Source organism: Ochotona curzoniae, unplaced genomic scaffold (assembly GCF_017591425.1).
Source record: "Ochotona curzoniae isolate NIBS_2020 unplaced genomic scaffold, NIBS_Ocur_1.0 contig_2723, whole genome shotgun sequence".
Classification (NCBI taxonomy): Eukaryota; Metazoa; Chordata; class Mammalia; order Lagomorpha; family Ochotonidae; genus Ochotona; species Ochotona curzoniae.
Genome location: NW_024465573.1, coordinates 4,232,815 through 4,259,571, shown reverse-complemented (window position 1 = coordinate 4,259,571; position 26,757 = coordinate 4,232,815). Strand labels below are relative to the sequence as shown.

At 41.8% G+C, this 26,757-nt stretch overlaps 1 protein-coding gene across 2 annotated transcripts; it reads left to right on the top strand.

Annotated features, from left to right (window-relative positions):
• The first annotated feature begins 7,607 nt into the window (after window positions 1–7,607).
• On the top strand, window positions 7,608–26,351 carry SC5D (sterol-C5-desaturase). Of its 2 annotated transcripts, none has more exons than XM_040976803.1 (5): window positions 7,608–7,666; window positions 19,009–19,226; window positions 21,216–21,348; window positions 23,466–23,566; window positions 23,893–26,351. In XM_040976803.1, exons 2-5 carry the CDS (start codon window positions 19,017–19,019, stop codon window positions 24,346–24,348), a joined length of 900 nt encoding a protein of 299 aa, XP_040832737.1. In that variant the 5' UTR covers window positions 7,608–7,666; window positions 19,009–19,016; the 3' UTR covers window positions 24,349–26,351. The 2 variants fall into 2 exon arrangements, with proteins under 2 accessions (XP_040832737.1, XP_040832736.1); XM_040976802.1 differs by lacking the exon at window positions 7,608–7,666 and adding an exon at window positions 10,348–11,046.
• The last annotated feature ends 406 nt before the right edge of the window (window positions 26,352–26,757 follow it).

Genomic DNA, 26,757 nt, shown 5'->3' with positions numbered 1-26,757 from the left:
GCCAACATCATCTTTTCATTTACAGCCACTAAAAGGCTACCCCTTGAGTATGGGCAGGCTCTAATGGCTTGCTTCTAAGGGACAGAATATAGTGAAAGTGACACATTATCACTTCTGAGAGTAGGCCATTAGATGATTCTGGCTTATGCTTTTGTTTTCTCTCCCACTCACCCTAAGGGAAACCAGCTGCTGGGTTGGAGCAGCCCTACGCTGAGGCCATGTGGTCATGAACCTATTTCCCTGGCAATGGCCATCAGGGACATGATGTGAGCAACAGCCATGTAAGCAAGCCTGGAAGCTGTTCTTGCCCAAATAGAGCCCTGAGATGCCTACGGCTCTTGCTGTTGCCTTGACTAGGTCTTGTGGAAGACCTATAACCACAGCACCCAACAAAGCTTCAACCAAATTGCTAACCCACAGAATCCGAGATATAATACATGCTTATTGATTTGCTCAAATGTCATCTGTAAGTCACTACATTTTAAAGTAATTTGTTACAAAGCATTAGGTAAGTACTACAGTAGTAGAAATCGTGATTTTCAGCTGAACAAATAAAGGATTAGAGTAAAGATCCCTTCAAGGATGTGACCTTGTGACTAAATAGCTGCTAACAGAATATGAGACTCTTTCAGACCAGGGCTTAAACAGAGGCCTCTGCATGTTCTGAATCCTCCTTCCTATGTCTTAAGACACAGAAGTTAGAAGGTCAGAGCCAAATCTGAGGCCCTGGGTCACAAAGTGGAAGACAGCTGTCCACGGACCAGGGTCACTCATGTGGACAGTCACGTGAGTGAGAAATAAACTGTTATTGAAGCTGAGTTGTTACAGCTTTTACCAAAACCCCAATGAACACCTTTATGTGACGGACAAATAAATATTTCTGGAGAATTAACCACTGTTATTTTGAGAGCCTGTCATGTTAATTTAAATCCATCTACGTATGTACCTAAGAATTTTAGTTTCACCTAAATACTTATTACTCATTCAATCAGCCTTTCTTGTAAGTACAGCTCCTCTGACTGGAGCTCTGGGTGGTCTTTCTCACACCAACTATACCCTTACTGCTTTGTATTGGTTTCACTTTAGTCAAAAAGCAGGAACAAAATCAATAGTTCTGCTAAGCAAATTGAATGCAGTACAATACTCGAGATTTTTGAAGATTTCTCTGGTCTTTCATTATTGTTATTATTCTAAAGGTTTAATTTTACGTACTTGAAAGGCAGACTGACAGAGACAGGAGTATTCTATCCACTGATTCATTCCCCAAATGACCAATTTTAACAGCTGGGCCTAAGCCAGAAGCCAGGAACTTCATATGGATCTTGCCTACAGGTGGCAGAGGTCCAAGGACTTGCACCATCTTCTTCTTTTCCAGGTCATCAGCAGGTCTTCAACAGTCACTCTGACACAAGATGCTGGCTGGCATTGTGGGTGCCAGCTTAACTTGCAATGCCACAACACCAGTCCCTTTCTAGTCTTACATAAAAATCTTGCCTATACTTTACTCAACAGTTTCTCTTTTTTTTAAATCAGCACTCACTTTTATTCACTTTTTCTAAAGCATTCTTCCTGGTCATTATTTTTCTTTGCAGACTCGCATGTCATTTGGTGTAAATTGTGCAATTATGACAAATAAAAAATAAACCAACCGTTTGGGAGCGGACACAATAACAGTGGTAAGCATTCTATTCAGTTTGTGGGAGCAGACATACAGGAGTGAACCAGGGGGCTACCAGCCACCAGCATCTGAGAGGATTTGTTGGCATTTTTCAGAAAGAGGATTGAAAACTTCTAAGCAGCAGGTGGTTAGGAAATCTTCTATTGCATGGACATATGTGTACTTTGCAGGGGACAGAGTTCTCCACTTTTACCTTCTTCTGAGGGATTTATGAGTTCTACCACGTTCAGGATCACACTTGCAAATTAAAACCTATTCCATGCAGCCAGTTTGAGCAAAAACTTTTTTCTTCCTGTGATCTGCCTTTTAGACACTAGTACATCTATATTTTTATGGAAAATTCCTTTTGTCCTAAAGAATAAATTAATGATACAAACAGATACCATGTGCCAATAGCTCTCCAAATTCCTCCCAAACATGCAGACTGTAAACAGCTCAGGATTTAGTGTTCTTAAAAGAGTACAATGTCACTAATAAACCTGAGCTGAAATTAACAAATGAAATGCCTGCATTGCCTGAAATTAACAAATGAAATGCCTGCATTGCCTAACATTAGAAACTGCAGTCTTGTTGAAGAAAATACAATAATCATGTGTTAATTTTTAAAAATAAACATTTTCAATACTTAAGGAGATGCAAATGTGAAATAACTGAATTTGATCTTCACACATTGAATACACATATTGTATTGACACACTTTGTCTAGATATGTACAATAAAATGGGTGGCAGAGGCCAAGTATTTGGACCATCTTTTGTTGCCTCCCCAGGCCCATCAGCTAGAGGATGAATCTGATTCAGAGTGGCTGGAACTCTGACGCAGGTGTCACAGTAGAGGCTTGCCCAAGCTAGTACTTCACACAATATGTACTATGTAATGAACATGGGCAGGTAAATTATTAATGCATTCAAAGGAAGCTCTAAATCTGTTTAGAATGTTCTGAGGTCCCTACTCCATTCAGGGTCAATGTTGCCCTCTTAGAGACACTCATGCAATCTAAAGAAACAAACAGCCCCATCAACTCTGATCCCCTCACTCTTCATACTTCATAGCACTTATCCCTGTATTACACTCATTATGTTATACAGCTATTCATTTGTTTTATATGTCCTCATTAGTACAATAGCTTTATTTTCATTTTAATTGAAGGGTGGAGGAAAGAAATGGATCTTCCATCTGCTAGTTTACTCCCTGAATTCCTGCAATAGCCAGGATAAAGCTGAAGGCCAGGAACTTTTTCAGGTCTCCCATGTGGATGACAGGGTCCCAGTTGCTTGAGCCACCATGCATTAGAACAAAACTAGATTGGATGCAGAGTAGTCTAAACTTGATCCAGGCACTCTGATATACAGAATGTGTCAACAACTGCCCCAGACTCCTGTCCCAGTTTTAGACGCTTTATGAGGACAGGGGACTTGGTTTCCATTTCCCACAATGACTTATTCAGTAAACTGAACACTTTGCTTGCATATTTGTGATCTAATTAGACATGCAGAGGTAGGCCTAATGGCTTATCTGTGAATTCCTTGGCACTAGGTTAGCTGGTATTGAGTCTTGCAAATAGTAAATAAATTACCCAGATCTCTATGCTTGGATAAGGAAATGGAGAAATAATGCTCTGAGGGTGTGCTATTAACACACTTTAGACTGGTTTTACAAAATGGTCAGTCTGTTTTGGTGGTAAGAGGAATAAGCCAGTGGGTAGACAAACCCTGTCTGTCTCTGTCTCTATTTCTCAATCTTTCAAATAAAATGAAAATAAATAAATAAAATGATTGCCTGTGGGTTTGCCTAGAGAAGGCTGCACATTTTTATACACTGGAAACCTTGAAATCCCCAACAATAATAGCCCACTTGCTACAGCTAGACATCTTGAACAACAAAATTCTACCTGATTAGGACTTCATATTTGAGATTTGCTTATCACATTCCATGTTTGCTCATTAAATAAGTGTTTTTCTTTGATCATCTTCCATGTTCAAGAAAAACATTAAGTATCAATTCAGCACATTTCATGAAATAAAACAACATTCTTCCCATCATTTCCTCCATGGAGTTAATAGCCACTTTGTCTGTGCTTCCAGTCTCTCCCAGCAGCCATTGTTCACTGCCCATCCTTGTAATAAGGAACATAGTCATCCATGTGTGCTCAGTTTGCCTCACAGGCCATAAACAACTTGAGGCTGTGAAACATGGCTCTGCCTTTAACTCCTTTTTTACTTTCAGTATTTAGGAGAATGCATTGTACACAGTAGACACTCAAAATATTTTTGTCAAAATAATTTTCACATATTCTAGCTAAGCCATTATTTTAAAGTTCACTTGCAGTAGTTTTGTGAAGGATTTGTTTATTTTACTTGGCAATTCAGAGTTACAGAGAGATATTTTCCATCCACTCATTTACTCCCCAAATGGCTACAACAGCCATAGCAGAACTGGTCCAAAGCCAGGGGTCAGGGGCTCCCTCCAGGTCTCCCATGGACTTGGGACATCCTCTGCTATTTTCCCAGGCATATCAGCAGGGAGCTGGATCAGGAAATGGAGCAGCTCCCATATGGGATGTCAGCACCAGCAGGTAGAGGATGAGCCTGTTATGCCAGCAGCACTTGCACCCACTTATAGTATTTTAACTTTATTCAATCCCATACCCCATAGAAATGCAAACTTTAATTATCACAAAAGTCTTTGCAAAGGCAGACTGGATCATGCCTGCCTCAATATCATTTCTGTGATTTATTTTTCATGTATATCATTTATTTAGTATATAAAGTGGCCTCTCCTCTCAAATACACTGGGTCAGGAAGCACACATCCAAATGCCTTCAGTTGCCAGTGAATAGTATAGCCTAGGTAGGCCGGAAGACAACAATGAAGAAGGGTTCTACTAAACTGCACTATCCAAAGAAGCAGCAGACTTTTGGCAATTATCACCATGCAGAAACCAAGGCCCAGTGGGCTTCTACTTTCCAAACTTCCAAGAGAACTACCTGTGCATGTTTTAAATATTCTCTTTAATATATTTTCATTATATTTGAAAGGCAGGAAGATAGAGAAATATTCTATCCTTGGTTTAACTCTTCAAATACTAACAACAGCCAGCCCAAAGTCAGGCACCTGGAATTCTTCCCCAGTCTCAGACGTGGGCAGCAGGGACCCAGCACTACTGTCCATCCCCCACTGTCTCCCAGTGTGTGCCTTAGTAGCAAGCTGAATCACAAGTGCAGCCAAGACTTTGATATGAGACATGGATGTCCCAAGTATTCTCTTAAGCCATTATACCAAATATGAAATTAATTCAAGTAGAGGGATTATCAAAAGATAAAACTACAAATAACATTTTAAGATCTAATTGACTTTTGTTTAGATTTCTTAAATCAGGCAGCAATTCCATTGTATAAAAAACAGTGAATGTTCCGTTGGGCGTAACAGAACAGCTTTTTTTTTTCTTTAACAATATTATTAACAAGGAAACAGAACAACAGAAAAAAGCAGACTGGTTAAGATCAGAATACTGTGGATTACTTTTCTTTCAAACATTAAGCAGAAGGCAAATCATCATTTAGATGACTCAAGCTTTTCGACAAGTTGCTATAAATCTTTTCAAGACAACTGTCTGGGACCTACTTGCTTCTATGGTTCAGTTTAATTATATAGCACTTAACATCAATGACGTCATTTGAGTTGGTTTGCTGAGGGCTTAGTGGAGGAACTCAGTCCAAAACATTGGCTGCCCAGAACCAGGAGAAGAAAATATCTGTGGACTAGACTACATGCTTTATCCTATGGCAGCCACAAATATGGAATCCTTGTAAAGTTCATTATCTTCTATTTAACTTCTATTTTTCCTAGAAATGAATGGAGAAGTCCTAACTTCAAAAGTATAGGATGGCATAATAACAAGGTGGAAAAAGGAGAAGGAATGTGATTTCGAAAGGAGGGGGTGGGGTCGCCCTTGTGGAACAGCAGGTTAAACTATGGCATGCCAGCGTGCCATATCAATGTGTCAGTTTGGGCTGCTCAGCTTCCAATCCAGCTCCCTGATAAGGCATCTGGGAAAGCAACCCAAGTGCTTGGGTCCTGGCCACCACGTGGGAGAGCCCTAGGAGCACCAGGATTCTGACCTTGGCCTAGCCACACCTGGCCATTGTGGTCATCTGGGAAGTGAATCAGAGGATGGATGATCTCTTTCTCCATCACTTGGAGTTTCAAATAAAATTAAATTAAAAATAAAGAAAAGAGGGAAGCAATAGATGTTTTTTTTTAAAGATTTATTTTTATTATTATTTTTTTATTGGAAAGGTGGATATACAGAGAGGAGAGACAGAGAGGAAGATCTTCCATCTGATGATTCACTCCCCAAGTGAGCACAACGGGCAGATACTATGCCGATCCGAAGCCAGGAGCCTCTTCCGGGTCTCCCACGCGGGTGCAGGGTCCCAAAGCCTTGGGCGGTCCTCGACTGCTTTCCCCGGGCCACAGGCAGGGAGCTGGAAGGGAAGCGGGGCTGCTGGGATTAGAACCGGCGCCCATATGGGATCCCGGGCATGCAAGGCGAGGACCTTAACCACTTGCGCCACCGCGCCGGGCCCAGCAATAGATGTTTGACTCTCACTAGCAGGCCGTTATCACTGGCCCCTAATAACGTCTCCTTACAAGGTAGCACTTTGGGTGACGCTATCAGGAAGTAAAAATTATCCTTGCCAAACTTAAGTCATCTCCCATTTCCCTGAACTTTTCTGATTAGTCACTTGGGAGGGAGAAACATTAAATGACTAATAAGATTTTCTTATCAGCCAAGTTTACTAGAGCAATGACTCTCAAACTTTCACTCTGGGACTTACTCAAACACATTCAGTGGGACCTCCCAGAATTTCCAATACAGAAGGTCCAGAGAATTTACATTTCTAGTCAATCCCCAGAGGATGCTGACAACCACACCTTGAATGCATTGGAAGTTCCCAGAAAGCTTGCTTTGTAACCGTAACCATGTAATTCATGTTTAATGTTGCATGCCCATTGTTTGGGACTTGTCCCCAGTATCAGTTCCTAGCAGTCCAGGTCAAATCACAGTCACCTGTGATCCGGGTCCTAATCAAGCCGATCTCTAAAGGGGACCAGTTCTCCCCACCCTCCAAAATGAGAAAATCCACAGCAATGCACGGGAAGGGACCCAGTTTACAAGTCAGTCCCGTTTCAGGAAAGCAATCTTGGTCTGGCCTTTCCTTTCATCCACTTCCCAGTTCTGCCTGTTTAATCAACAACCTTGGGCTTTGCCCACAGGGTTGTCTCACTGTATTGGGTAGAATGGGATGCTGTCCCAAATCACGAAACCCCAATAAAAACCAATCGGGTCTTTAAAGCCAACGTGCTGTCATGTGGGTCTTGAACAACCTATCTCATTTCAGCATCACTCCAACATTCACCTAAACCGGTTTAGCCAGGTTTTAGACAGTCTGAGAGCTTTACAAAAGGCAGGTCCATGGTAGGGGGGGGGAAAAAAGCAGTAGTGCCCGAGACATTTGTACCTCTCTGGCTCGCGCGCGTGAAAGTTTCGGAACGGCACTTTTTGAGGGATTGTCATGCTTTCCCTCAAGGTCTAGCATCATTTTGCAAGGAATGTTCGCACAAAAATACGTCAGGCTGCCTCGCACGCCTCCGAGTCACGGACTCTCAGGGCCAGTTTTAACAAAAGCCAATCTCTAACCTACCCTGGAAAACGCCTTCCTCGGCCGGTGCGGTTCCCGCCCTCTTTTTCGTCCCGCAGCTCCGAGGGGCCGGGGCGGGGCGCGCGGCGCCCACGTGATCGCGCAGGGCCCCGTCCCGGCGGGTCGCGCGATCCGCCGTCATATCAGCTTATGCGGCCGCCGCCTGATTGGCCGGGCGAGCTGCCGCTCAGCGCCCGGGCCCCACCCCGCCCGCCCGCCCGCGAGTATCCTGCGCCCGGCCCAGGTAGCCAGCCGAGAGGAGAACGGCGGCGCACCCTCTCCAGGTAGGGACGGGCAGCGGAACGCGGGGGAACCGCGGCCCAGGCGGCCGCGGGGTGGAGAGGCCGACACAGGGGATGTGGACACCTCAGCCCGGCTGGACTCAGGTGGGAAAGGTCGGATACGTGCCTGGACCTTCCTAGCTGCCAGGTAACTGGGCAGGTAAAGGCTGGGAGCATGTCCGAAAGCTGGCCGGTCCCCCGCGCCGGCGAGGACCGGGGCAACCCTTAGGACAGAGTGTCGGGGCGCCGAGGACGCGCGGGGGCCTGGGCTGGCTGGAGGGACGCGGCCAGAGGACACCGCTGGCTTTTGAGGGCCGGAGGGGAGGCCCGGGCCGGAGAGAGAGGAGACACGTGGACTCACACGCAGGGTTTGAGTCCCCCCGCGGGAGGCTTGGCCACCCGCACTCACGCTTTCCTTGGCCACAGAGTTCCCTCGGTTCGTGGAGGGAAGGAGTCTTTCAAAGGGGCCACGGGGTCGGGATGAAGAACTGCCCAGCACTGCGCAAGCCTGGGTCACCGCGGTGGGATTGGAACAGAGGGACGACGTGTGTCCACTCCCACCCCTCCCCGGGGTTTGAAAACACACTGAAAGGAAACTAAAACTTTGTACTGTGAGTATATTAAAAGGAAGAACCCTAGGTGGTTGGCAACCCTGTGTCACAGCTGAGTGGTGACACAGCGCAGCGGTGTAGGGGAACCAGACATGACCTCGATGGATCAAGTTGGTGGCGGTCCAGTGTGTTAACTGATCCGCCGTCACGGTTTAGGCTCGAATGATGCACAGCTAATAAGTCATAAACACCTGCCTCCGTGGTCATTTGCCAAGTGCTTTCCCATATATGGTGTAATGTAATTACCGTGAGGATAGTACATGGGAGTCCTTATCTGGATAGCTAACACTTAGAAAGATAACCTAGTGTGACAGGAACCTACTTGTGGAAGCACTGCTACTGAATTAAGTTCTGGAATAATGTTCCTCACCTCGGCCTCCCTATCTGTGAAGATAATACGTGAGAATCAGACAAGGTTATACCAAAAAAGTACTTCGGATAATAACACCTGGTTCTCAGTCAACGCTAGCTATAATTATCTCTACTTTTTAAGGTAATGGGAGACTCGGTCATTCTAAACCTTATGGTGTTTTTATCCGTATGAAAGAGGTTTTTGTTTTGTTGTTGTTTTTGTGCCCCTGCAAAGTAAAATGGTAGTTCATAAAGGCTTCTGTGTTCAGCAGCGGTACTTGGGGCTTTGTGGGGCCCCTGACTTCAGGGAAGAATGACCTGTTAAAGCTGTATGCCAAGGTAGGAGCTGCTGGAGACAATAAGAATTCAGAGATTTAAGGCGTTGAAGAGTTAGTGATTGCAAGGCAATGGGACTTGGTAAAAGTTCATGGAGCGCACTGGCATACTGTGTGCGCTTTTTGTTGACTCCACCATTTATTGACTATGTAATTTTGAGCAGGAAGTTTTCTGTGCCTGGTTTCTTCATCTGTAAGATACAAATAATTCTAATACCTGCCTTTGTGGTTTCTTGAAAAGGTTAAAGGAGTTAATGTATGTAACATCATAGCTAGTATTGGGGAGATCATAATATTACCTGTGACCGGTTCATTGCTTGCTCCTGTTTCACTTTATCTAAAAGTGCTTTGGATTCCAGTTTGGCTCCCAGGACAGTAGTGAGTACCTCTGGCTTGTCAGCTTCGTCCTGTGTCTGCTACTGTCAGAAGACTTCCCAGTCTCTAAAACTTGCAAGTCTTCAACATGCGTGAGCTAGCTCCATTTTACAGAGGTGCGCTCACTAAACAAATGTAGTTGCCATTTTGAGTTCCTCAGATTCCAGAATTCATGCAGTTCATGTGTTAGATGTCAAAAATGTATAGCAGTATGAGAAGGACATTTCAGAAAGTTCATAAGATGGAATTAAAACATTTTGGTGCAAAAAATTGGAAATCCATGTGTGATTTTTTTTTGTAACACATGCTTTCCATAAACATTTTGAAGACCCTCCTATGTAGATTTCAAACATTTTTGCTCCGAGAAAAATTTTTTTAATTCCATTTTAAAGTGGCAGATGTATTCATGAATTCCTAATTACCACATCCAACAGAGAGTTTATTGAAATGGAATTCAGATCAGGTTTAGTTTGTCAGTGTCTCAGCCATCTGCAGACAGAGGTGCAGTACCTCTTGCCTTCCTGGCACAGCTTTTCACTTAGAAGAGTAGCACAGGGAGCAAGCATCATTTCCAGACAAAAGCCAAACGAAAGAGCTTTTTAAAATTACGGACAGATCTTAAGGTTTTTACTTGCTGATATTAAAGATTGAATAAGTTTATTTTTAGCACATGATTGGGTTTTGTTGGCTATACCATAGCATCCTAGGAATCATATAAGTGAGGGCACTTTGGCAGTCAAGGTCAGCAGGTGGGTTGTGTACGGCAGCTCTGACTGGGATTGCGTAGCAGTGACCTTTCCACTGTGTGTTCACGGTATTTGCTTTCTTTGCTACGCTCTTGATAGTCTTTACTCTTTGTGACTTCAACTACTGTCTGTCTACTAGACTTTGTTTTCTTGTCTTTTTAAAGATCTATTTAGTTGCAAGGCAGAAATACACAGAGAAATTGAGAGAGGGAAATCTCCCATTCATCATTTCATTCCCCAAATGGCAAAAGCTGAGGCTGGCCCAGAGCCTCTTGTAGATCTCCCACATGGGTGCCAGTAGAAGGGGCTAGACGCATTAGTAGAGATCTGGATCAGAAGTGGATCAACTGGAACTTGAACCAAATGGGATGGAGGTACTGCAGGGCAGCTCCCACCACACCACAGTCCTGTTCCTTAGCCTTGCTTTTTCAGTTTCAAATATGTTAACATGTGACTGCTGCTTGTACCTAGGCATCTGGATGAGCCACAGGCAATTCAGTTTGGCTCCAAATTGAGCCCACGATTCCCTATCCACCCTGTATTCTTACCCGAATCTTCCGGCACTCCCCGTGTTTATTGTGTCAGCTATGCTAACAGCACCATCCACTCAAGCAAGGTGAAACCTCATAGTCATCCTAGATTTCTCCGCCTTCATGTTCCAGGATCTGGGCGTTATCCAAGTATTGCGGGATTACTTCTGCGTTCTAAATCTCCAATGTGTTTGGCTGTTTTCAGAGCAACTTCCTGAGGTTCAGTTGTCTTCTCCTGGCTAGCACTGCGCCAGAGCAAAGGAAGAATTCTCCCTGCTCTTCTACCAACACTCCATATTCCAAATGGATTGATTCTTGGGAAATACAGGTTGAAATAATACCTCCTTTCTGCTCAAAAACACTTGGTGCCTCCCGACCCACCTTCTGCAGTAGAGACGGTCTGAAGTCCTTAGGGAAGCAGTGGTCTACCTGCAGGTTTGTCCCCAACTTTTGCTGCCTGTCCTCCTCCACATTACACTGATGCTCTCCCCAGCCATCCCCACTGAGGCAGAAGCGTGCAGTGACTCCCGGTAGTTATTTCTTCAAATGACTCTCCCTCTTTCAACAGTGCCCTTCAAAGCCTACATTGGATGTCATGCTTGTTATGAAGCCTTTTATAGTAAATGGCATGGATATGTCATCTTTCTGACCTCATAGAATATGTGTATGTATACACCTTTATTGCAGCACTAGTCATATTGATGTAATTCTGTTTCTTCAGTTTCAATACCTTTAGGAGTGATTTTTGTCTTCCGAAGCTCATTACCTAGTGTAGTGCTTGCCACTTAAGAAGTTGCCATTTGGAAGAATCGGCAATGGCATATATGGTGGAAGGTATTTGCTAATATTTAACATTAGTTTGATTTTTCTTTCCCTGACAAAGTGAGAAAGATTTAATATATATTACGCAAAGCACATCATAAACCAAAATTTAAAAATTTCGAATTCACAAAAAGATTTTCTAGAATATAATTTTTTTGAAGATGAACAATAGTAAAAACATATAATTTACTGAAAAGTGTTATTTCAAATATCTGAGGTGCTGCTCAACCTCACTGGTAATAAGGTAAATGCAATTAAGTAAGCGCTGGGATTCCTGTCTTTCTCATTTGATTGGTGACTCTGCGGATGTTTGATGATAATAACTCCTGGTAAGGTAGAAGAGAATAGGTACTGTCCAAACAGTACCTATTGTTGCTTGGGGACCAGCCACAATATTTCTTCCTTATGGAGAAGTTTAGCCACATCTACCAGAGTTAAAAATATAGTTCCTCTTTTGCTTGTAAAAGTTTACGCAGTGCTAGGTGAGTCACAGTCTTAAAGTCTGGAAAGCTCAGAGCGCCACAGGGTCATTATGTGTACCAAGTTCAACACTCAAACTCATTTGGTGGCAAATTCTCAGTCTTATTGACTGGGTGCCTTTTGTATCTTGGTGCATCTGCCAGTTATTTTTGCCTGTTACTCACTGGGACTGTTTAACTCTTTGGTTTCTTTGTTATTTTGTTTGAATTAAATTACATATGAAAACATTGAGAACAGGTTCAGAGAGCCTGATGGGTGGGTAACAGTGATAGTGCTTGGAAACATCTGTCATGATTGATAGCACAGAGCATGGAGTTGTAGGAGCTTCCACTTAGGACGTCTCTGAAGCATCTTGCTGAAGGAGCCAGCAGCAAGTATCACCAAATGTGAGTTACAAAGTAGAAAGACGGGGCCTGCATCGTGGCACAGCATATCAAGCTTCTGCAGGTGTTCCACAGGGGAATCCTGGCTGCTCTGCTTTTGATTTAGCTTCCTGCCACCCACATGGGAAACCATGATGAAATTCCTGGCCGCTGGCTTCAACCTGCCCTTTTTGTAGTGGCAATGAGGAAGTAGGAAGTGGCAATGGAAAATAAGAAAGCACTACATGGGACAGAAAATGTAGGTCCTAACCGTGTTTTCCTTAAATGAATCTGACATGTGAAAGTGCAAATATGTCAGTGACTGCCTTTGCCAGTCATGCAACAAGTTAGCATAGAGAAAGAACTACCCAAGATGTATATTGCTGTTAGAAGGAAGGATGTAGAAACTTAAGAAGTAGTGTACCTAGAAAGATCTAGAAGTGTGGCAAAAGATAATTGAAAATTCAAGTTAGTCTTCAAAAATTCTTTTATGGTTTTGTCTCCTCTACTTTGTGTGGAAGTGGGATTTGGGACGTTTTCTCTCTCCCCATTATGGCTGGAAAGCAGCCTTTTCCAACAAGGAATGTTGTGCTCTGGGAACAGTTGAGTGTTACACTTGCACATCTGTGCGCTTAGCAGAGGTTCAGGAATTAGAGCGTTCTGTAAGAGCTTAGTCATAATGATGCTGTTTGCAGAATGACTTCATGCTTGAAATAATGCTGCTAAAGGAGCATTAATCTAAGTGCTTAACATTGTGGGCCAACAATGAGGTTTGAAAATGAGCCTAGAGATTTTGGAAGAATTTTCTGTCACTCATGAGAAGGTGATATCTAACCTCATTAATTACACCTTACAGTTAATGGCTGATACTGTAAATAAGACAGGAAAAATTGAAAGTAAAGAAATGCTAAACCACTGATCATGATGCTTCCATAAGGCATTTCTTGGGGAAATTGCTAGAAGGTTGTTAAGCACACAGAAGCGTGAGAATAGTGATAAGAACTTAAGTGATGACAGCAGTGGCTACATAGGTTGTGAATACAAATGGGAACATCACTCAAGACATGATGATTATCTGAATATCAATTGTTTATGCAGAAACATGTTAAGAAGACAGATGACATTGGTAGACTTTTCAGAGGACAATTTTTCCAGTCTATCAGTGGTTAAACTATGTGATTACATTTAAAATTACTACACAAATTATCATTTAAATAAGCTGTAATACTGTTTACAATATATATCTATTCCACTTGACTATTAATACTTTGAAAAGCAAATATTATTTACTGGCTGTGTGATGTTATAACCTTTGTAAAATCTAGAAATTTTGAATTCCAAAATATGTCTGATGCCATTTTCTGCCAATATTTATGAGTTTTTATTTTTATTTGACGGAGACTGAGAGCTAACACCTGCTCTCCTCAGGGTATACATTAGCACGAAGCTGGTTCTAAAGCGGAGATGGGACTCGAACCCAGGCACTCCACTACAGAGTGCATCTTACCTGCTATACCAAACATTTTAAGAATTAAGCTAGGGTTCAGTGTTGTGGCATAACAGATAAAGCCGACACCTATGACGCTGGCATCCCACATGGGTGTTGCTTTGGGTTCAGGATGTTCCATTTCCAATTCACCTTCCTTCTCATGGCCTGGGAAATGCAGTGGAAGATGGTCCACTGCTGACACCCCTCCCACCCATGTACCCCAAAATGGTGTGTGGTACGTGGTCCTTCTGGCTCCTAACTTCAGCCTGAACTAGCCCCAGCCATTGTGGACATCTGGGGAGTGAACTAGTGGGTCAAAGATCTCTGGATAGCTCTGACTTTTAGATAAATAAGTAACTGGGGTTTTTTAAGTATGGAAAAAAAAGTAAGTATGTACTTTGCTGTTAAAAAGAAAGAAAGAAGGTGTTGTCTTGCCTCCCTATTAGCAGAACAAGATCCTCCTAAAGGCTCTCCTGTAAAAGCAACACAAATTGAGGAAAGTTATCAACGTGAACTCAGAACAAAGCAAACAAAAAAGCCAACACTAGAAATGGAAGATCTGCAATAATCCTAGGAACATTTATTTGAGAAAAAAATGGCTCAGTGAGAGCAGTGAGCTTGGTGGCATTTTTTTTTGTAAGATTTATTTACTTTTGGACCCGGCAGCGTGGCCTAGTGGCTCAAGTCCTCACCTTTAACACACTGGGATCCCATATGGGTGCTGATTCTAATCCCAGCAGCTCCACTTCCCATCCAACTCCCTGCTTGTGGCCTGGGAAAGCAGTCGAGGACAGCCCAATGCTTTGGGATCCTGCACCCGCGTGGGAGACCTAGTGGAAGTTCCTGGCTCCTGGCTTCGGATTGGCACAGCACTGGCCGTTGCACTCACTTGGGGAGTGAATCATTGGACAGAAGATCTTCCTCTCTATCTCTCCTCTCTATATAGCTGACTTTGTAATAAAAGTAAATAAATCCTTTTAACAAAAGATTAATTTACTTTTATTGGAAGGCAGATATACAGAGAGAAGGAGACAGAAAGATCCTCCATGAACTGGTTCAACCCACATGTCTGCAACAGCCATTGTTGAGCTGATCTGATGCCAAGATCCAGGAGCTTCTTTCGGGTCTCCCACGTGGGTACAGGGTCCCAAGGCTTTGGGCTGTCCTCGACTGCTTCCCCAGGCCACAAGCAGGGAGCTGGATGGGAAGTGGAACAGCCACGACATGAACTGGTGCCCATATGGAGTTGTGGAGATGGAAGATTAGGCAGTTGAGCCAATGTGCTAGCCCTGAGCTTGGTAGCACTTTAACTTACTCTTTCCTGCTCATCTTTCCCAGTTAACAGCCTTGCAGCAGCAGGCAGAAACCTACCCACCTAGGGAGAGGACAAAGCTGGTGTGCAACACAGCTTCTCCCCAGCCCCAGGTACAGGCGTGCCACTGTTGGGCCTCTCTAGCAGGTCCATTCTCAAGGCTTTTCCTCTTTATGGATTCTCTTAGAGCTGGCCCTTTGTGTGTGGGTCTGTCAAGAACAATCCATGTTCACATTACAGCTTCAAGAGGCACTGAGACCAGTTGGCATCAATCAGCCCCTAACTTCTACACACTGCCCTGCCACCCTCAAACATACACAGGAGAAGCAAAAACATCAAGGAATCAGAGGTTTTGAAAAGTTCTGACTTTTCTGAGGATCTAAAATGATTTCCATGGGTAAGGCTGTGCACATACCCAGAAAGAGGGGAGAAGACCCTGCGCGTCCTGCATAATTGCCCTCAAGGTGCGTGCAAGCAGGAAGTGGAAAGCAAAGGTCAGAGGTGGAAATTCCCATTAAAAGTGGTGAAACTAAGAGACCAACAAAGGTGGGAGGCTCTTTGGCTCAAGGCATTTAAGGAATCTCAACAGTAAAAACAGGTGTGTTAGACCATTAGTTCTGGACAGTTGCTCACTGAACAACTGCAGCAGCATCAAACCCCGGGGCCGACCCACAGGGAATCTGCTGGTTTCTGTGAAAACAATGAGGCACACAAAGAAACAATGATAACATGACTCATTTGCACAGAAAGGACAATGAGTAAAGCTGTCCTTGAGAAATAAAGATGTTGGGCATAACTCAGCAAAGACTAAATAGCTGCTATTAAATATGTAGAAAGAAGACTGTATTTGAATAGGTAAAGTATGAGCTATTTTCCACAAATTAGATAGTATAAACCAATAGAATCATTTTTAAAAGAATCAGAAATCTGGAAGTTGAAAAATGCAGTAAAATGCATTGGAAATTATCAAGCTGAACAAGACTTGTGTTGACAGAACGAAGAATGATAGAACCTGAAAGTAATACTGAAACCAAGAGTATCTAGACTGAGGAGCAAAAAGCATGAAGATTACAAGAGCCCTGTTTTCTCTCTGAATAAGGCAGTGAGGTATGAGTCCATCAACAATGATAAAAAGCCAACCTGTGGTGTCTGAGAGCTGTTAAAAAATAAAGGGTGATGGTGTTCTTTATACAGATTGAACAAGGTTCAGAGGTAGACATAAAATTATACACACACACACATAAAGAAAGAAATGTCACAGTGTAAATATACGCTATTTTTTGTAAGGAAGATGGAAGAGAAAAAATGGATAGTTTTTTTAATTGCTTTTTTTTTTTTTTTCGGAGAGGATGACTTTATAGAGAGAAGGAGACACAAAGAGGAAGATCTTGCATCCGCTGGTTCACTCCCTAAGTGTCCATAACAGCTGGAGCTGATCCGGAGCCAGGAGCCAGGAGCTTCTTCCAGATCTCCTATGTGGATGCAAGATCACAAGGCTTTGGTTCATCCTCCACTGCTTGCCATAAGCAGGGGGCTACTGGGATCTTGGCGCTTACAGAAGGAGGATTAGTGATTGAGCCATTGTGCTGGACCCATGATAACAGTTGTGCATCCAGAATCAGTTTAACATTATGAATGAATATATGTGATTTAGTGAGGGGAGTAGGTTACAAAGATGTTAGTAAGTACTGTAAGAGAAGCTGGTATAGTGGCACTACAGCCAAAGCTGCCATGTGTACTTCCCATGTTCCTTAAGAGGCAGGTGACAGCCCCACTGCTGCTACCGGGGTGGGAAACCCAGATGGAGTTCCTGGCTCCTGGCTCCAGCCTGGCCTCACCTTGATTTGGGGGTGGGGGACACCTAGGGGGTGAAGCAACAGATATAAGATTTCTCTGTCCCCTCCCCCTCCTCAACCCGGCTCTCCCTCTCTCTCTCTTTATCTCTCCTTTCTCTCTGTTACTCTGTTGTTCAAATATGTACATCTTAAATAATTTTCCTTTCCTCTAGGCTATTTTATTTCATAAATTGATATTTGTTTGCTTAGCCCAATATAAAATAGATCAAAGCTATTTGAATACATGAAATATAAGGTAGGCAGGCAATTTCAGAATCTCACAGGTTTTGGTTGTTCAGAAGTCTCAGTGATTTGGTGTAGAATGCTGAACACATTTTTCACTGTGAACAGTGCAGAGAGTAACGAGTCCATAAAGGATGAAAAGCTGACCCTGGAGTTGCTTACCTGTATTGTAATAGGGCCCTTGAGTTTGGAATAGACTAGGGTAGGTACTGAGTTACTAAGTTTTCCTGAAGTGCATCATGTGGAGCAGGAGTTGGCACCCTTTCTGACACAGGATAAGCAGACAGTCCTCTTGGCTTTGTAGGTCACACTGGTTGCATGTGACTCAACTTGCCTTTGTGGAAGAAAAATAGCCTAGAGCAGTTAAGCAGGTGTCCAAGTAACACTGTGTTCCAATAAGCTTTCCTTCAATAGCGTCTCTTGCATTCAGCCAGTGGGCCACATTGTGCCAGCCCCTGATTAGGGAGAGAAATATACATGTATTCTGCTTCTTATTCCCAAGAACACTTCTCTCTCTATTCCATCCCTGGGAGTGGCAGGCCTTTCCTCCTGCCACAAGAACAGGTGGTCCTCAACTCCTTGTGGCCATGATGGAGGCTCCCTTATCTTTTTGGAAAATTCATCTTAGGTCTCAGCCCTGAAACAGAAACCTCAGAACTGTTGAGTCCTTGGAGGAGAGAGCTGCAGCTGAACTCTCAGTTAAGGAGGAAGCCATTTGAATGCCTGAGGTCCCAACTGGCTATGTTAGCTTAGCCAGAATAGGAAGCGCAGTGACAAGGAATCAAAGTTGGCCTTATACCACCTGCCACCCCAGGGTGGGATGTATCCTAGGCCTCAGTTTCCCTCAGTACACTTTAGTATCCCAAGGTATAATGAGGGAATTGGACTAGTCTCAGGGTTAATTCCCGCCATCAGGCCCTGAGACCTCTGAGGGGTGAGGCGAAGGTGTTCTTCAGCCGCAAGAACCACTGGAGACAAACTGGTGATGGATATCTGTTTACTGTGAAGAATTTACAAGCTTATATAGAATAGGGAAGAGGAGGCAGGAAGGCATCTCCCGACAGTACCCCTCACCCCCTCCCACCCAACAGTGACACTGTACTTGGCTAGAAGGTATGTTTATTCCATTAGATCCTCCAGTCTCATGGGTCATGCTGTGCACACAGGGCTGGAAGCTGTGCCTCAGGGTGTGGGCAGGTAGGCCTTGAACCATACCTACCAGGTGGTAGGCAGAGATCCAGGAGTGATTTCCCATGAAATCTGGCTCTAAAGATGGCATTTAGGGTTTCTTTCAGGAGCAGATTTAACGGTATAGTCCTTCTGAAGGTTGTTGCCCAGAAGCTGGTGTGCCTGGTGTAAGGATCAACTCAAATAGTGACCGGGAAGACTAACCAAACCCCACCATCCTGGACCCAGCACCACCTTGAATGCTTTGGGCTCACTTTGCCTAAGAAAGCATCTTGATCTTTAGGTTTAAACTGTACTCTCTGCCAGTCTACTATACTAGGAGACACCGTACCTGAGGGCCCTACTCGCCATCCCCTGAGACATTTATCCCTGGTGTCCACTTACAGTCAACTGCCAATCCCTTGGGCCTGCGCTCCCATGCCCACCTAGAGGCTATCAAGTTGCCTTCCCTTTGTCTGCACTCTCTCTGCCTCTCTCCACACTCTCTCTGCACTGCCATCTCCTTGGTTCTCTCTCTCTCTCCCCTTGTGCTCTCTGCTCCCTGTTTCTCCCTGCTCTGCAGTGGTCCCTCCCGCCAAAATAAAGACCTCTCCGTACTATGGATACTTGAGTTTGTGGTGAAAAGAGCTAACCCCTGGTGAGTGACTGCACGCATTCCCCCTCCAGGAACAGCGATGGACCTTGTTCTCAGCGCTGCAGATTACCACTTCTTCACCCCCTATTTCTACCCAGCCACTTGGCCAGAGGATGACATCTTCCGGCAAACAATCAGCCTCCTGATCGTGACAAACCTCGGTGCTTACATCTTGTATTTCTTCTGTGCAACCCTGAGCTACTATTTTGTCTTTGATCATGCATTAATGAAGCATCCGCAGTTTTTGAAGGTGAGACATTGTTGTGCCTATTTTCCATTGAGTGTTACATTCGAAAGTACAGGATGAGTTATTTCAGGTTGAACTGGTTTCATATAACCATTAAATAAAGCTTTTTAAGCCAGCTCCAAATGGGTTATTTATATACCTTTGCAAAGGCTAATCGCCTCTCTCCTTCCATTACCTTAAATAAATATATGAATAACTTTAAAAAAAACCTATATATTTAGAATCTTGTTATATACATAGGTGGGAATTTCTTTGACATTTATGAATAAATAAGTGTAGATATTTATGTAAGTTTTATATGTTTAACTTTCACAAACTGAAATAAATTTTTACCATGGGTATGATTGTTTTAGATAGAGGATTCAAACTTGGCAAAGTTCTTTGTTATTTTTTTTTCTTTACTTTTTTTTTCTGTACGTTTTAAAAAAAGTTTATTTATTTTATGATACAGTTCTATAGGCTCAGGGCTTTCCTCTCTTTCCTTCCCCCGACTGATTTCTCTATTTATATTATTACAATAGCATAGTCCTTCAAAGATAATCATAAGCCCATCATGCTACTATTTAAGTACGTCCTCATATAGACAATGGCACACGTGCAGCATCCTATTACCAGGATACATGTAACAGTTTCTCTTTAGCAGTTCATTATTGATTTGAATGGCTGACTTGACAAGACAGAGAAACAAAACAGAGGTGGAGAAAGAAGAAAGGTTATCTTGCACTTTGTTTACTCTGCAGGGACCTGCAGCAGCCAGGACTGGAGTGGGCTGAAACCAGGAACTCCAGCTAGATCTCCCACATGGATGAGGAGTTCCCAGGGGCTTAAGCCACCACCTGCTGCCTGCAGGGGCATTGATTAGAAGCTGAACTGCAAACAGATATGGGCTCAGTCCCTGGTCTGGAGTGTTGGCACGCATTGCAGTACATTAACCTTATTTAACACAAGGCCTGCACTAAGAACCATTTTTCTGTTTCAGTTATTTAGAATTCCAAAGACTGGGGGTAAAAGGTAGTTTGAGGGATGGAAGTTAATTATGAAAGAAATGATTATTGCATAAGCATACAAGATTTTGGATGCAGCATTGTGATGTACCAGGTAAAGCCTTTGACTGCAAAAGTGGTGTCTCATATGGGTATCAGTTTGTGTCCCAGATGGCTTCACTTCCAATCCAGATCCCTGCTAATAGACTGAAAAGAGAGCAAACAAAATACAACAGAAAATAGTCCAAATGGTTGGGCCCCCACCGCCTATGCAGGACACCTAGATGAAGCTGCCGGCTTTGGCCTGGCCCAGTCCTGAATGTTGTAGTCATCTGGGGAGTGAGGCATCGGATGGAAATTTTCTCTTTCTTTATTTTTCCCTTTCTGTCTCTATAATTCTGAATTTCTAATAAATAAATAGATCTTTTAAAAAATACATATTATGGGGTCTGGCACAGTAGCCTAGTACCTAAAGTCCCACCTTGCATGCTCTGGGATTCCATATGGGTTCTGCCTCATGTCCTGGCTGCCACGCTTCCCTTCCACCTCCGTACTTGTGGCCTAGGAAAGCAGTAGAGGATGCTCCAAAGGCATGGGACTTTGTACCTGCATGAGAGAATCAGAAGAAGCTCCTGACTCCTTGTTTCGGATCAACTCAGCACCTGCCACTGTGGCCACTTGGGAAGTAAACCAGTGGATGGAAGATCTTTCTGTCTCTCCTCTCTGCAAATCTGCTTTTACAATAAAAATACATTAAAAATGCATTAAATACATTTTAAAAAGAAAGAAAAATACAGATTACATAGGAAGGATAAAAAATTTCAGAATTTTAAAAATGTTCAACTCAAAAAGCAGCGTTTTTCTCATTCACTACTTCCCTTATGTTAAAATTTTATGGGAACAGAAGGCTCTGAATATGAAAGAATTTTAAGCCTTGTCTCAAAAAAGTTCATATTAGCTCTGTTTAGCATGTGGTTTTTAAGTATTGGAAATACTATTTTATTTGCAGAATCAAGTCTATCGGGAAATTAAATTTACTGTCCAGTCATTGCCATGGATAAGTATTCCCACTGTTTCGTTGTTCCTGCTGGAGCTGAGAGGTTACAGCAAGCTCTATGATGACGTAGGGGAGTTTCCAAGTGGTAAGTAACCTGGCAGAGGAAAGGGGTCTGCATACAGACTGGCTTTATAGAACTAAGTCTAAAGTCTGCTGGCAGTTGAATGATCAGAAATGAGCCCTTGTTTATTTTCTATTACCTTTTCCTTTTTATTAAAACAGATTTATTCATTTATTTGAAAGACAAATTTACAGAGAGAGAAGGAGAGATGGGAGATGAGCCCTTGTTTATTTTCTATTACCTTTTTCTTCTTTTTAAACAGATTTCTTTCTTTATTTGTTTAAAAGACAGATTTACAGAGAGAGGAAAGACAGAGAAAGGTTTTCTGTTCCCTGGGTCACTCCTTTAGTGGCCACAGTGGCCGGAGCTGTCTCCCGTGTAAACTTTGTGCTGCTTGCCCAGACACGTTAGCAGCTGACACTTGAACTGGCCACAGTGCAGGTCCCATGTTTTCTGTCTTTTTTGAATTTGAACTTAAGTAGTACATGCTTATTCCTGAAAATCAGGAAATGCAGATTTTTCGTTAGAGTTCCTTTATCCTGCTACCTGTAAGCTGTTTGTCTTTTGACACGCAGCCTTTTACTTTTCTATGCCTGTGTTCCTCATTATTTATTATGTTGTTTATATTATACTTATATTAGCATACTATGCTATGCATGCTAGTTTGGACTATATTTTTTATTGTGGCTAAATTTTTGTGTCAGTGAATATTAATGATGCTAGCATAGTATGTTGATTCCATTTTATTGGATGGATGTCAGTAATTTATTTCAATGATTTTTTTACTTGCTAAACTATTGTTTCCTGGTTCTATTTTAAGCAATCGTCATAACTAAACTTTTGTGAAATAATATATCTTTCTAGTATGCAGAAAGAATAGTAATTATCATTTATTGAGTATTGTATGTGCTAGCCAACAGTTCTTAAGTTCTTCACATGTTGATCCTTTTATTTTTCTGTAAGAATTGGGAGACAGGTACTATAATGGTATTTTAAAGTGTTCGTGGAAAAGTAGAATTAAAGACTAAGTTTATATTGGTCAAAAAAAGGGTTTCAGATCTAGGCGTTACATGGAATCTGAAAAGTTCATAGGAAGCATGTGTTATAAACAAACTGCATTTATTTCAGAAATTTCTGCATTAAATTAAACTTAACGTTTTAATTCCATTTTCTGTTAAAATTTTCAAGTACCCTCATGTTACTATCCTCTTCTCATAGGCAAGTAATTTAGGTAAACAGTTCTAGTAACTTACATAGGTTACCGTATGAGTAGCTAGTGGCTGTGCAACCCGAACCTAAGCTTGCTGCCTCTAGAACCCAGCTAACATTTTAGCTATTTAGAAAGGACAGCAGTCACATGTGGTAGTGATGAAGTGGCTAGCTCCTGAAAATGAGCAGGATTGTGAATTAAGACAAACTTAGTTGGTTAGTCTACATTTGTAGAATAATTTGCATGAAGACAGTGGAGGACAGTTGAGAAAGCAGCCAGGTTGTAGAGGAACATGGGATTAAGGGGGTAAGGTATTTAATGGAAAATAAAGTTTTAGGCAGGGAGATAATATGTAGAAATATATGAAGGAAATAATGAATTGGCATTATGGACATAGATGAGTGTCCTTTTTTGTCTCATAAATATTTTTATAAAATTTTATAAATATTCTGGTTTTTAATATTTTGCTGTCTTATAAATATTTAATGAGAAATTGTTCTTAGTGAGATATTTCAAATTATTATGAGAGGAAAATGAAGAAATAATTATTTTCCAAGGAGTCAGGGGAGAGTGATTGAGTTGGCCAAAACAGGTAAGTTGTAGGTTTTGAGTTTAGGACACCAGGATGTTCCACGGGATCTTTGCTTCTAAGTCCAGCTTCCTGCTAAGGTGTATTCCATGAGACAACAGGTGGTAGCTTAAGTATTTGGGTCCTCCACATCTGGTGAGTTCTGGGTTCCTGGCTTCAGCCTGACCCAGTCCCGGCTATTGGAGGCATCTTGGAATGGTATCTCTTTCCCCTCCCTACTCTTCCTCCCCTCCCAGTACCTTTCAAAGGAAAAAAATGAAAAGAAACAAATACACTTTGTTTGTTTAAGTGGGCTCTATTCCTGAGAGCCAAATCTTGATTGTGCTGTTCTCTGTATTCTAGGATGGTTTCAGCTGATTTTCAGTGTTATATCCTTCCTGTTTTTCACTGACATGCTTATCTACTGGATTCACAGAGGCCTTCATCACAGACTGGTATATAAGGTAAGGACTTTCTTGTGCTGGAAAAAAAATTTTACGCTTTGCAGCAATATATGAGTATAAGTATGTTCTTATGTCTAAGGATTTCCTCTAGCTATGTAAATGCCTGATTAGCCATAAACAGAACAAAGCAGCAGGGATATTTTTTCATATTCCTTATGTATCTTAAATTGTCAACATTTCAGAGTAAACAATGGCATTTTATAAAGTAATTTTGTTCCATCCAAAGGGAATTTTTAGTTAGGTCATTTCCACACAAGCATGGAGAGCAGTTGCATTGTAGCACAGGGTGGAGTCTGCATTGCTAACTGTGTCCTTTTCTTCTTCAGCACATCCATAAGCCTCATCATATCTGGAAGATTCCCACTCCCTTCGCAAGTCATGCTTTTCACCCTGTGGATGGCTTCCTTCAGAGTCTACCTTACCATATATACCCTTTTGTCTTTCCCTTGCACAAGGTGGTTTATTTAGGCTTGTACGTCTTGGTTAACATCTGGACGATTTCCATTCATGATGGTGATTTCCGTGTCCCCGAAGTGTTAAAACCATTTATTAATGGCTCCGCTCACCACACAGACCACCACATGTACTTTGACTACAACTTTGGACAGTATTTCACTTTGTGGGATAGAATTGGAGGCTCATTCAAAAACCCATCCTCCTTTGAGGGGAAGGGGCCTCTTAACTATGTGAGGAAGATGACCGAAGACAAGTGCAATGGCCATGCAGAAAACGAGCCTAAGAATGAGAAAATATCCAATGGAGAGTTCACAAAGACTGAGTAGATTATCGTCCAGTTAGTTTTAGATGCTTTTGATAAGGAAAAATGATCCACATACAGCCAAGAGACATAGCAAGTGAATGGCATCATTTGAACATGAGCGGTGGTCATTGATGATACACCTGGGGAAGATGCTGTGGGCCCCAGGATTCTGATATCTCACTTAACATGCCCCATGTTGGTCCCAGGCATGACCCTCGTCTCCAGCCAGCAGAGCTGCCCTTTGTACAGCCTCCACAACAGTTTCGAACTAGCTGAGAATAAGCTGCTGAGGGAATCAGCTGTGTTCTTCTGCCTTAATTCTCCCATATTCATTACAAATGCTGAATAATACCAAGACTAAGAACCGTAACCAAGAAATACTAATGTCAAGAGATTCCTCATTTCAGAAATGGTTAATTCTTCAATATTGGTATGATAATAATTTTTTTTTCAGCTGAAAACATCTGTGTGAAAAGCAAGTTCTAATGTGTTATTGGTTTTGTAAATGAACTAAGTAAAGTAGGTACATAGTAAAATTGTCAATCCTCCCATCTATATGCTAAGTCTCTGGGGGGTATTATCAAATATTCCAATTTACTGATGAATAAGTAAACTGGATTTTTTTTTAAATACTAGTACCACCATGATTTAATCCAGATCTGAAATTATTGAGCTAATGATTTTGCTGATTACTGTTTGCAAACATTATTTAATAAGTGTAACAGATGTGTGAATCTGAGTGTTTTTAGGAAGGGAAATTTGATACCCAAGTAATATATTTGGCGCAACTGATTTTTTAAAATTGAATTGATGCACTGCACTTTTGGTATGTTTTGAAGTTGTAAACCTGTAATTTTTTATGAAAGGAAATTATTGCTAAGTAGATATCCCTATGGCTGAAGATTTCTTTTGAAATCTTACTCCGCGCTCACTTTTCTCCACCTCCTCAACAAAAAAAGTTAACAAATACTTTTATAAAGAAGTATGTGTTGTGCAACTGATAGGGGACTAATATCCTGGATTTCCAAAGAGCTTCAGAAATGCAATGACAGCAAAACGAACAACCTGTGAAGAAATAGACAAAGGAAATGGACATTTTTCAAAAGAACAAATTCAGAATGGCTAATAGACATTAGACATGAAAAAATGTTCAGGGAAATACAAATAAAAAGCACATTCAGGTTCCACCTAACTCCAGCAAGATTAGCCTACGTTCAAAACTGTATTAACAACACCTACTGGCATGAATGTGGGCTGAAAGATACCCTTATTCACTGTTGGTGGGAGTGTAGGTTAGTAAAATTACTGTGGAAGTTAGTATGGAGAGTGCTAAGAGAACTGAAACTTGATCTGCCAAATGACCCAGCTCTCTCACTCCTGTGAATACATCCAAAGAAAATTAAATCTTCATATGAAGTGATCTATAACCCTATATTTACAGCAATACAATCTGCAATGGCGAAGACATGGAAACAACCCAGATGCCCATCAAAAGAGGAATGGATAAAGAAACTGTGGTACATCTACTTTATGGAATACTACCCAGCTATTAAAAAGAATGACATTCTACCATTTGCAACAAAATGGTCCCAACTATAGACCATTATGCTTAGGGAAATAAGCCAGTCCCAAAAGGACAAATGTATGTTCTGTCTGATACAGGCAACCTTCATTCAAAATACAAGGTCAATAGTTATATAGGTAAACACTTATATACATATATTTATCTAGAGTATCTGTATAACAGAGCCGAGTATACCATGAATCGGAGATATGTTGCAGTATACATCTCTACTTCTGAACAAAAGATAGACATCCAATGAAACTGTTACATATATCTTGACAATAGACTGCCGGACTATATACCATTCTCTATACCTACAATATAAGAATATATTTAAATAACAGAATCCTGGAGTTGTGACTGTTGCTGAGGAACTGAACTATTGTTACAATATAGGAGGAAACAGTGTGTATGGGGGGAGGATGGAAAGGAAATGCCCTGAGCCTAATGAACTATATTGTGAAAAATAAAGAAAAAAAAAAGAATTGTGTGTGTAACATAAATATATTGGGGAAACATAGTTTGTAAAAGTGTTCTATAAGATATTTATATGTAAAAACCAATAAAAGCCAATCATTACTAAACTATCAGTTAAATATAACAGAAAGTTTTGCTTACAAAAATTTTATGTCTATTTGAAACTGTTAAAATTATGTGGATTATTAGAACCTCCTCAAGGTATTCAGTGTCAAGGAGATAGAGCACATTTCAATGCTTCTCCAATATTTCACATTTTTATTATATTTGAGTGTTTTAGCAAGAAACCAGTCATAACATTTAATGCCTGAGATCCAGAAGAAAATGTTTTCCTTTTTAATTTTTTTTTGCTGTTGTTATAAAGTTAGACAGCTTTGTACTTAAACATCC

Bases quoted from the DNA above. Each gene is read 5' to 3' on its own strand.
- SC5D (XM_040976803.1), top strand. From the start codon at position 19,017: ATGGACCTTGTTCTCAGCGCTGCAGATTACCACTTCTTCACCCCCTAT. The intron at 21,349-23,465 runs GTAAGTAACCTG...TCTGTATTCTAG, and splicing joins CGTAGGGGAGTTTCCAAGTG to GATGGTTTCAGCTGATTTTC. The intron at 23,567-23,892 runs GTAAGGACTTTC...TTTCTTCTTCAG, and splicing joins ATCACAGACTGGTATATAAG to CACATCCATAAGCCTCATCA.